Source organism: Crocodylus siamensis, chromosome 10 (genome assembly GCF_052110815.1).
Source record: "Crocodylus siamensis isolate JL-2025a chromosome 10, ASM5211081v1, whole genome shotgun sequence".
Classification (NCBI taxonomy): domain Eukaryota; kingdom Metazoa; phylum Chordata; order Crocodylia; family Crocodylidae; genus Crocodylus; species Crocodylus siamensis.
Genome location: NC_143404.1, coordinates 44,200,107 through 44,212,129, shown reverse-complemented (window position 1 = coordinate 44,212,129; position 12,023 = coordinate 44,200,107). Strand labels below are relative to the sequence as shown.

Genomic DNA, 12,023 nt, shown 5'->3' with positions numbered 1-12,023 from the left:
CCCACTTCCCTTGGCTTTTTCTTTTTTATGTTCCTTTTTGAATGCTCCTATTTAAAAAGAGATTTGGGGTGTATTATATCAGATCATCAATCAACCATTTGTCTCATCTAGGAAATGATACAGTTAGATGATATACCCAATCTTGCAAGTCTAGTATCCAGTTTTGATCAACAGCAACTTGCAAACTTCTGCAGAATCCTCGCTGTCACCATTTCTGAGCTTGATACGGGGAGTGATGACAAGCACACACTTCTTGCCAAAAATGCCCAGCAGAAAAAACATTTGGGTCCTTCTCGAGCTGAAATTAATCAAGGTAAAGGGTCACAGCTTCTGGCTTGCTGCCTCTAATTATGACAGTATGGACTTGTTTGCAAGACATACGTATTGTGTGTAGAATTGTTTTTAGGTGATGTTGTAGGTGGCCTGTATTTGATAAGTCTCTTTCTGTTCTATGTTCTATGGTTTGGTTCTCAAGAAAACTGTCTTATTATTTGTTGACAGTGTGAGAGTGGGGGTCACTCCCAGCTCAGTCTCCCTTTAAACTCGCCTGCCACGACTTAAATGAAAAGGGAAAAGAGGGATTCAGTGATGGTATCTGAGCAAGGAATCACCACAGCCATGTGGATAATAAACTGTCACACAGTAGCCTTTATTTACACAGCAGGAATCTGTATTGTGACAATGTCCTCACTAATTACCTCATTAGCAAGGGCATTCTGAGCTGCAGATAAGGACTCTAGGCTCCAATACCTGAGGGATACTTTGTAATTACCAGCTTCTCTGTGGTTTAAAAAGTCTTACAAGCAGAATACACCCTCCACATCTCTTGCAGCTCATGCTGGGAGCTGCCCTTGCTGCTCCCTTGCTTGTTTGAATCGTAGGTCTGACATCTTAGCAGTCTTCACAAGTTGGTTACTCTGTCTAGCTCTTGCCATCTGAGCCCCGTTCTGAAGCCTCTCTCTTTAGCTCTTGGGGTTCCCAGAAGAGCTTTGTCCCGGTACCCTGCAGTCTTTCCCCGCACTCACCCGACTGGTTGGGGTTCTCAGGGGAGTATTTAGACTCATGGTGGTGACCTTTTATCGTCCAGAGTCCCAAGCTCCTGGCTTTCCTTGGGGGTCACAGGTAAGGTTTCTCTTCTTCTTTTGTCCACGGTCCTAATGGTCTTTCCTTCATGCTCCAGTGCCCAAAGGCAAAAGGTGTTTGCCCCATGGCCAGATTTATGCCAGCCGTAGCAGGCTAATCATTCCACCCCTCCCTTGATGTGAAACTCCCTTCACCTGGCAGGGTGCAATCTTGGTTCATCCTCGCCTGAAACCCATACAGTAATAGGGCTCGCGCCTGAGCCCCTGTTACAGACAGAATAATTTTAGTGTGCTGGATGTAATCTTCATAGACTCATGCTCTCTTGAAATTGACTAAGTAGGTGTTCTAAAATCAGTGACTCAGGATGTCTCAGTACATAGCTATAGACTGTTCACTTATTTTCTACATAGGAGATGTAGAATGGTGTAAGTGACTTGGAACTAAATTCCAAAAGGAGCCACTAGATCGCCTTGTCTGACCTCCAGGATTTTTAATCTGTTAAATTTCACTATTTCTATTGAGTCAGATAACCTTGGTTAAGCCAAAATATTTCAACTTTCAGGAAACTAAATTATTGTGTGCCACGTTCAGAGAACCAAAGAGATACCCCTGTAAAGAAGGAGGAATCTTCCTTAATTCCAGTGAGCCAAAAAGTTGTGCCATAGATGACACAAGCGTGTTGAAGGCAATGCAAAACTTCCTTTTCTCTCCATTTCCAATGGAGTTTACATAGAAATAAACTCCAAAGCCAAAACAAACTTCAGTGACCATCTAGACTAACCATTCTCTCTACTCTCCACTTTACAATCTCTAGAAGGTTAGTTAAAAAAAAATATTTCTGTTTTTAATAAATTTATCTAATCTTACCTTAAAGATGCCAAACAATGATGAATCCACTATCGCTTCTGCTAACGTACTGAGCAACTTCATAAAACAATGTCTTCAATTAAAATATAATTGAAGGTAAGATGAGCTGACCTCAGGTTTTGCAGTATTAAAAGCCCTTTGATATCCAAGGAGGCAAACTGAATGTGGCTCTCATCCTGCAGTGCTTGATTTGAAACATGTGAGTAGCCAAGTAGGTGAGTAAGTACATGCTTGCTGATTTGAACATTGGCATGCTTTCCAGGATCAGCATGTACATCAACTACTCTTTAGAAATACTTACTTAAATACAGCTTATTCTTAAAGTTCAGCATCTGCATTCTGTTCAGAGAATAATAGAAAATTAGGGTTGGAAAGGACTTCAGGAAGACATCTAGTCCAATTCGTTGCTCAAATCAGGACCATCCTCAGCTACATCATCCCAGTCAAGGCTTTGTCTAGCTGGGTTTTGAAAACCTCCAAGGATGGAGATTCCACAACCTCTCTATTCCAATGCTTTACTAACCCTCCTCGTGAGAGAGTTCTTTTCCTCATCTAACCTAAACTTCACTTGCTGCAGCTTAAGACCATTGCTTCTTGTTTGATTATATGCCACTGAGAACAGTCTAGTTCCATACTCTTTGGAACCACCCTTGGAGCTGAAGGCTGCTATCAATTCCTCTCAGTCTTCTTTTCTCCAGACTAAATAAGACCATTTCCCAGCTCATTTCCCACAGCCTCTCCTAAGAAGTCATGTTCCCCAGCCCATTAACCACTTTTATTGTCCTCTGCCGGACTTTCTCCAATTGTCCACATCTTTTCTTGAGGGAAGCTAAAACTGGGCACAGTACTCCAGATGTGACCTCACCAGTGCTGAATAGAGGGGAATAATCACTTTCTTCCATCTGCTGGCAGTGCTTATATAAATGCAGCCCAGTATGTCGTTAGCCTTCTGGAAAACGAGGTCACACTGTTGACTCAAGCTTATTGTCAACTGTAATCCCCAGGTCCTTTTCGGCAAAGTACCTATTTTACTAGTCAATCCCCAGACTGTACCGTTACATGGGATTTGCCGTGTCCCAAGTTCAGGACTTTGCACTTGTCCTTATTGAACCTCTTGAGATTTCCTTTGGCCCAATCCTCAAATTTGTCTAGATCGCTGAATCCTAGCCCTGTCTTCCAGCATATCTACTACTCTTCCCAGCTAGATGTATTTTGCAGATTTGCTGAGTGTGCACTTGATCCCATCTTCCAGATCATTGATAAAGATATTATACAAAACTGACCCCAGGATCAACTGCTTGGGCACTGACTGGCTACCACCTAGACATTGAGCCATTGATTACTACTGTAATAGATTACAGTCTATTCATCCAAACGGTACCTTAGCTTGCTTGCCAGAATGTTGTGGGAGACTGTATCAAAAACTGTGCTAAGGCCATGGTACATCACATCCACTGCTGTCCCTGCATCCACAGAGCCAGTCATCTCGTCATAGAAGGCAATCAGGTTGGTCAGGTATAACTTGCTCTTTTCCCTGCCCTCTTCCTTTTTCCCTTTTTTAAAGATGGGCACTATATTGCTCTTTTCCAGTCATCCAGGACCTCTCCCAGTCACCACAAGCTGTCAAAGATAATGGTCAGCTCTGCAATCACATCAGCCAACTCCCTCAACATCCTTGGGTGCATCCTGTCTGACACTGTGGACTTTTACACTCCTGGCTTTTCTAAATAGTCTGTAACTTATTTTTTCACCACTGTTGACTGTACACCTCCTCCCCAAACTGTGCTGCCAGGTGCAGAAGTCTGGTGACTGACTTTGCTTCTGAAGACTGAGGTGAAAAAAGGCACTGAATACTTCAGCCTTTTCTGTATCATCTTTTTTGAGTTTTATCTCACTTAAGAATTCCCTGCTAATCCAAGCTGGTCTTCTGTCCTATTTGGTAGTTTTCCTGAGTATTGGGTTGGTTCATTCCTGCCCCCTCAGTAAGGTTTATTTAAAGTACAAGTCAGCTTCTGCTGAACCTCTTTCCCGCCTCCTCCCTCCTCCCCCTGCCAGAGGTCACAAGCTTCAAGCTTCCACCTTCCTGGGTGTCTATTCTCTTCCTTCTCTAGTGGCATCTGTGGCAGTCCTTCTTCCACAGTCCTAGAGGTCTTCTCTAGCATTGAATAAATGAACCTCCTCATGGCTGCGTATGCTTTGGAGCCTCAGCACCTCTTCCTACCTGCTTTCTGAAGTCTCCAGGAGGCACTGCTCATATTGCAAGCACTCCCAAATCTAGCTGTTACTGGAAGGAGCTTACAAATCACAGTCCCAGCAGTGCCAAACAAGGACCTGGGTAGAAGCCTCAATGGTTTGTAGTCCTGCCTGGAGACATCTTACAGGTGGAAGCAGAAAAAGATATGGCAATGACAGTGGCTTTGGTATTGCAACATCCTCAGACCATCTCTCTGGATCTCTTCCTGTCCCTCTTTCCAAGCAGAACTTCCCTAGCAAGCTCTCCTGTAAGCTGGCCTGCTCTTTGGTCCTAAAAGTTTCCATTTTCCTTGCTAACCTGCTTCCTTTCACCAAGCTTACAGTAAAGGAAGGTGAAAGTTTCTCGGCAAACTCCCTAGCTAACTCCCCACTGGCTGTAATCTGTAGTTTAATAAAGGACTTAAGTATTGATCTAACTGCTAAATTTTAGCTATACACTGGTTGTGTAGATTAGCTGCTCTTAATTAAAGAAAAAACTTACCTTAAAAGGCTCCCCTTGAAAAAGGGAGGTGGTAAACTGACCTATGAATTGACTTGTGAATGGCTTGTAAACATGCCCAAACACACAGCCCACCAAACAAACACTCACCAAGACAGACAGCCCTGGCTCACTTACCTTCCAGGAGCAGGATGTTGTGTCTGGCTGCTCTTCCTCCTCTTGCTCACAGCAAACTGCTTGCAAATTTCCAGGTCTGCCGTGCCTGTTCACTCACCCTGTTATTAATTGTTTACTATCTCAGTCTTTTAAAACAGTTCTTCTGGGATTAGAAACCTTGACTTTCATGTGTGCCGAAGGATGAAGATCTAGTCATGAGATTATAACAAATAGCTTTGTGTCTATTAATGAAGTCCCAGTAAGATATATTTTTGTGAAAACTGCCTTCGGCGTAAAGCTTACGTGCTGTTCGTACTTGATACGAAGAAACTTATACTGACTGATGGCAGCATCCTTATCTAACTTCTCTTGCCACCATACCTTGGCACAATGTTATTTTCACCTCTTGGTATACAGCACCTATTAAGAGTACTGCTTGTTGTGAAGAAATCCCTGTCTCTTTGCCCCTCCCTGGGGCCAAACCAGGTGGTCCCTTTATCTCCTGGTTTTCTTCTTGGTACAGGCTGGTCAATCAGGTGACCTGGCCAGATAAATTCCTAGGTTGCGGAGCACCCTCTTCCTCCAGCAGGCATTTTGAATGCAGCAAGCAAATGCTCCAGGCTCCTGCCTGAAGATTCACTGTAAGTAAAAAAACAAAACAAAAAAACCATGGAAACTAGCCAAGAGTTAGGAATTATGTGTAGGTCAGTCACATCTTAAAAGGATCACTGAGTCCAAGACTGTATAAGACTCACATGCTTATGTTTGCTCAAAGTGTATTCTCACTTTCTTGTTCTACCCCCCTCCTTGCCGCCCCAATTAATAAAGGTACTGGGTTACAGCATGCCTTGTTGAGCTACTGTGGGTAGAGAGAGGGGAAGCCTTTCACTCCCAACTTGGCCAGTGAAGTTTGTCTTTTTATTTTCCCTCAGCTACCTGATGCTAAGGGCAAAGCATCCGCAATGTTTGCAGGGTCTGTGAGCCCTGGGCTGCACAGATCCCAACCAGAGACCAGTGCCCGGGTGGTGGCAGCATTACCCCAGGCTTGTGGATGTTTTCCAGGAAGTGGGACAGCCATCTGTAGGCTCCCCACTCCCCAAGGGAAACTCCCAAAGTTTGTTTGTGGGCCTGGCATAGTGAGGCAGGTGGCTCTGCATAGTAGCGCCCCCTACTGTGCTGCTACACCTGTGAACCTTGTTCATTTTATATTCAGTTTAGTTCTGTGTATTGCTCCGTATTTGATATCAAGGTTTTTTGTTTCTTCAAAGTGAATTAGTTCTCTGACAGAAGTGCTTTTTGACTGTCCTCTTGGTTTGCTTAAACAGTTCTGTGTTGTTTTCTCTTTTGTAGCTACACTTCTGAATATTCCAGGCTTCATTGAGCGACTATGTAAATTGGCAACAAGGAAAGTTTCGGAAACAACGGGCACTTCCAGTTTTCTTCAGGAGTTAGAGGAATGGTACACCTGGCTGGACAATGCACTTGTACTTGATGCGTTAATGCGAGTAGCCAGTGAGGAGGCAGAGCAGAGCAGTACAGGTACCTGATTTGAATTTAACCGACTTGTTGCATACTCTCCCCTTTCCTTTTCATTTTACTTTTACCACCCCTCAAAAAGAAATTGAACATGATATGTTTAGGTCTGATACTTAGATTACTGCCATGTGAGCATGGGTAAAGCAGTTGTTGGGATTTGACACAGTGTCCTTTCACATACCTAATCCTATTTGCCTCATCTATGAAATTCCATTGGCTTTTTGCCAAAGTGAACTATTTAACAATATGTATATATTGTACTATGTGCATTATTGTCCCGTGTGTGTGTGTATGCAGAGATGACCTGAGCAAGGTATGGGGCCCAGGGCAAATCAGCCTGTGCAGGGGCCTACCCCCAGACACAAGGAAACTGGCAGTGGATTTTACGGCTGGGTGGGCAGGTGGCGAGAAGCCAGACGTGAAGCTGGCAGCAACACAGAATTGTGTTGCTCCACCCAGCTCCATGGGGCCCCCCAAAGTGCAGAGCCTGGGGCAGCCGCCCCGAATTGCCCCCACGTAGGGACGGGGGCGTGTGTGTGTGTACGTACACACACACCCTTTTTTTGTTTTGTTTTTCCAGGGAAAAGAATGCTTATGATGGAGCCCATCACTGTGCTAATCTAAGTCCCCAGTGATGCATACTTTGAATTGAAATGTCTTCCATCTAACCTGGAATTGCTGTGCTGTAGAAAATAGTAACAAAAACATTTATACTTGTTGAACTTGTCTTGAATATATCTTTGCCATCTCATTTAGAATCTTCAGATGAAAGTGGTTTGGCCAACACATCAACAAGAACCCAGCTGCCACAATCCATGAAGATCATGCATGAGATAATGTACAAGCTGGAGGTGTTGTATGTTCTCTGTGTATTGCTGATGGGGAGGCAGAGGAATCAGGTAAGCATCTGTCTGCACATTCAGGTGTGCACAAGATAGCTCATATATCTTTAAATCCAAGTGTCCTCATAGCTAGGCTACCACCACTCCTCATTGTGCATTCCATGTTTCTTGCTATTGTTTGATGTAGCTTCATGGAATCATCTGGTAAAAGCTCCTCATTACTTCACAGCCTAAAGTTTTTTGGCTTTATGATCCTTTAGGATGAGGTTTGTAAACATGTTTTTAGAGAAGGTTCTACAGGCATATAGTCCCATGAACACTGACAACCTGTACTGCATAAACCTATAAAGAAAGAACTATACATACAAATAGAATAATTCTCTGTAGTAGCATCCAGAGTGTGCAAGGCATTTTCAAACTAAGTATATTCCCTAGAACAGGGAGTTAGTAATCCAAGGATGTCTAGACAGGATATTCATCTAACATAGAGATAAGAATAGATATCAATAGGACCAGGACTTAAACCACCTTAAATCCATGCTTTGCTTTAAGTCCCTCCCTGTCCTCTATTATATACAGTCAAAGGCTTTTTATTTTTGGGTCTTTCCCTTGCAGGGATGCAGCTTTCTTAGCATTTTTCGCCTTCAATTTTCATTCCATCCATGTCTCTTTTGATAGAAAAATGTCTGAACTACAGGAGTCTGTTTTAATAAATCTTGTTGAAGCTTTTTATCCAAAAAAAGGAAGCATTCAGCTGAAATTGTGATGTTTATACTGATGACATTAGAATTAAACTGTCTGTTTAAAAAAAAAAAAAAAAGATGTAAGCCCCTAAACTGAGCTAACCCTGTATGTATTAGTGGGAAAAATACCCACTTCATCCCTTAGCAGCAGCTGATACAGGCAAATAAGTTATCGCCTACTCTTTTGTCACCCAGTTGTATGGTGCAGTGATGGCCTCTTACTGCATCAGTTATTCTGCAGTAGCTGCATGTCTCTCACCCTTCCTGACTCCAGTGTAATTTACACTGGTCTACAAACCAGTAAGTATATTTGTCTCCATGCCCTGAGATGTTGCTCTGAATTTTCTTTTTTTAAAAGGTCACTCTACGAAAACATGGGGTTCCTATAGACATGCTGGGGGGCAGACTAGACTAATTAAGTCTGCTGGAGCATAATAATTACTGCGCTCAAGCCAGCCCCCACATCTCATGTACTAGCATCCCTGCACTTCAAAATGGTGGTGGGGGCACTTGAATTAAAGTTTGGACAAGCATTTGCTTAAATTGGTACCAACATTTTGGAGACACTAATATGACACTGTGGCACTTAGAGAGGCTCTTGGAGTTGCTCTATTTAAAGCTCCCCTGAGGACGTGTAAAACTATCCATGATGATCATCTGCTTCTAAGCATGTGATGTTTGTACCTTTCAGTAAAATTTTCTGTTCAACGTCATTCACAGCACAAAGTATCCACTAGCAAAGTCACAAAAGGGAAGTCTTTTGGCATTTTCCATTGCTGTCTGTAAGGAGCTGCCTAGTATCATTGATACGACTAGCATCAAGACCAGATGCATATTAGGGCCTGGCCCTAATATGCTACTGGTATGTATTTCAAACTGTTTATAATTGAATACTACTTTTGTTTTGAGTATACCAAATCTCTTCTTCCTGGAGGGGTACCTGATAAGTTCAAACATGGTTAAAGGCTCTCTGTAGAAACTGAACTCTCAGTTTTTCTTCAGTGCTACCAGGGTAGTACTCTTTCTTCTGAGGATACACCACTTTTTGTGTAAACACTTAAATAAATCCAAATTGTTCAGTAAATCCTTTCAGTGACTTTATTAGAGATGTAGTTATGCTCATCTGTCTTTTGAACTGTATTTTTTCCATGTTTGGAGACACCAGAGATTATATAAGTTTAAGATGTTCTTTTTCCAGGTTCACAAAATGATTGCAGAATTCAAATTGATTCCTGGTCTTAATAACCTGTTTGACAAACTGATCTGGAGGAAGCATTCTGCATCAGCTCTTGTTCTTCATGGACATAATCAAAATTGTGATTGTAGCCCAGTGAGTATCCTAACTTCACATTTTGGAAGGTAATTTCAGGTGTTACACTTGTGGTACAGCCTGCATCTTAAAGCTACATTAGACCATAATAAAACTGGATGTTTGATACAATATATCACTGCTTACCCTGTGCATCTGTGGCTTTGGCCTTCTCCCGGCAGCCGCAGTGACACCTCTAGTCCCAGTCCTAGAGCTATAGCAGCTCCCCTTCACTCCGCCAGGGCTGTGCAACTTGGGGTGTCCTCCACGTAGTGAGTGGGGGAAAAAACCTTGTTTTGAATAGAACCTTCATGGTCTTTTCCATTTATAGCTCATTTTTGAGGACTCATAGTTTTTTTTGTTGTTCCCTGTTTGTTGATCAATTGCTACCTAAATGTTGGGTATGTTTTTTCTGTTGTGAAAGATTTCCAATTCCAGTTTTGACTTGGTTGCCTATTTCATTTTCTTTTTTCAGGACATTACTTTAAAGATACAGTTTTTGAGGCTTCTTCAGAGTTTTAGTGATCATCATGAGTAAGTATAGAATGGGAGCTAATGGGGAGTTGCACTTAAGGTGTTACTTGTTCCTTTTTAAATACAGTTATTATTGAGCCACTGACTTATGATCAAGAGAAGCTGAGTGTCATCACTGCCTGGCTTGTATTTAAGTTCTTCACTACTATTGGTATAAAGTGACTTGATAAATAAAAAACAGTAGGATAGCACTACCATGATTCAGTCAAGGTAGATGTTCCCTCAGAATGTGCTTAAACAGGGACTGTGTTGCTGGGGAGATTTTTTAGTTGGAAAGGAAAGCAAGGATCCCATAGAACTGCTCATAGAACTGTTCATGAGCCAAGAGTTTTAGTCCTGGCAGAACAGCCTTGGGCAAATTCTGTTTAATCAGCCTGAATTTCATTCCTTTTGCTTAAATTGGTAGCTGTTCAAGTTCCTTCATAGTATATTTTCTGATACCACATTTCCCTTCCATTATACAAGTCAAACCAGATGATCATAATAATTTTTCAGCCCTTATAAATCTGTGAATTTAGCAATTCTGAAGTTTTTTTCTCACAAAATACTGAATACTTTTGTGTGTCAAAAGAAATCCACTTCGGCAGCTGCTGTAGGATCAGCCAGTTGTTGTTTCTTGACTAAGAAAATGTTTCTTAGATACTTTCTATATTAAAATGGCTGTTGTAAGGCTCTTGGACATGGTTAAAACAAATAGTTTTAACCTAAGAACTGAACAGCTTTGGACCATTAAAAACGGGCACATAGAATACATTGAAATTGGGTGGAAGTCATCGAATCCTGTAAAAAGAAAAAAGAATGGATTATTAAAATTAAATAAAAGCAAAAGAAAATAATCTGTTTCTTAATTAATGCATGTTAAGAATAAGAGACTGAACTCTCCTGTTGATGGCAGAAAGCACTCTGTAGAATTTATAAACAAATCAAATTCAGGGTTACTGTCTAAGGATTCAGGTCATTCCTTTATGCATAGTGCCAGAAATTCTGAACCATGCAGAACCATGTTGGCTTACAAGGAAATGGAAGTTTCATGGAACAGTTTCAGCTGATATTCAGCAACAGAAGTACCAGGTGGCTGAAAGTAAGGCACGATAGCACTGTAGGCCATATCCAGACGAGTGCAGACATTTGGCTCCCCAGGGACAAATAGCAGCAGCACACCTTGCACCGCAGCTACTTGTCTCTGGGGAACACCTGTGCCACACGTGCTTTGGCGCATGGCAAGTTACCCCAGGGGCAATAAGAGAGGTTGGGGCCAGCACTGTGCTGACCCCAGGAGCTTTACGTGGCGTGCTGGGGGCCTCGCGAGGCTAAAGTGGCGACAGTGCTCCAGGCGGAGCCTGGCTGGCAGCAGTGGCATGGCTTTGGGCATCCTGACTCTGCTTTTCAGTGTTGCACGTTTCCTGTATGTATGCTGCTCCATTTGTTTTGTTATTTTCCCTGTGTTTCTTTTTTTACCCCAGGGGTCAAAAAAACCTGTGGGGGGAGAGGAGAGGGAGGGAACTGGAGCAGCACACACGGGCAGTATGCCCTTGCAGCATGGAAAACACTTGATTGCAGTATGTGATATTGCAGATGCATTTGCTCACCACATACTGCACAGCCATGCTCATCTGGACGCGCCCTCAGAGATTAACTTGTTCAGAGGCATGAAATTTCCATGGGCAGCTCTGGTTCATAAGAGCTCAAAGGGAAGCCTGGTGTTATCTTGTATCTTTATTCCCTTACCTCTATTTGCATGTGTTTATGTAACTGAAAAGGACATCATTGCTACTGAGAACAACAGCATGCAGCTGCTTTAAGAGGAAATATTAGCATCTGGAACCAAATCTTAGGGGAGATTTACAATTTGGCAGATTTGTAGCCCTGTGAAGGATCACATGCTCTGGTGCATGGGGCAAGCTGTATAAGTTAATGTCTGTCTCCATCTTTCCACCTTCACAGATTGCATGGTTAAGCAGTCTTTGGTTTGGGATTGCTGGTTTCTGTCTATTTTATATTAGTGATGCAGTATATAAAGATCAGAAAGGAAACAGATGGATATATTTATTCAGCCTCATTTTCTTTTCTCAATTTTTTTTTTAGGAACAAGTATCTTCTTTTAAACAGTCAAGAACTTAATGAACTAAGTGCAATCTCTCTCAAAGCAAACATCCCTGAAGCAGATGCAGTTGTTAACACAGACAGGTAGGCTGGAAGGCCTTGGTGTTTTAACCTGCTATTTTTGGCATTTAATAAAACCTTCAGTGTAAGAACTTGTG

The 12,023-nt window shown here is 42.3% G+C and overlaps 1 protein-coding gene across 1 annotated transcript in view; it reads left to right on the top strand.

The window, feature by feature from the left end:
* Positions 1 to 12,023, top strand: part of TRPC4AP (transient receptor potential cation channel subfamily C member 4 associated protein) — an 81,700-nt gene that overhangs the window by 47,545 nt on the left and 22,132 nt on the right. The window contains exons 7-12 of the mRNA XM_090064831.1: positions 112 to 313; positions 6,149 to 6,337; positions 7,091 to 7,233; positions 9,118 to 9,249; positions 9,704 to 9,762; positions 11,848 to 11,949. Coding sequence (XP_089920957.1) covers positions 112 to 313; positions 6,149 to 6,337; positions 7,091 to 7,233; positions 9,118 to 9,249; positions 9,704 to 9,762; positions 11,848 to 11,949 — 827 coding nt within the window. The remainder of the gene's footprint in view (positions 1 to 111; positions 314 to 6,148; positions 6,338 to 7,090; positions 7,234 to 9,117; positions 9,250 to 9,703; positions 9,763 to 11,847; positions 11,950 to 12,023) is intronic.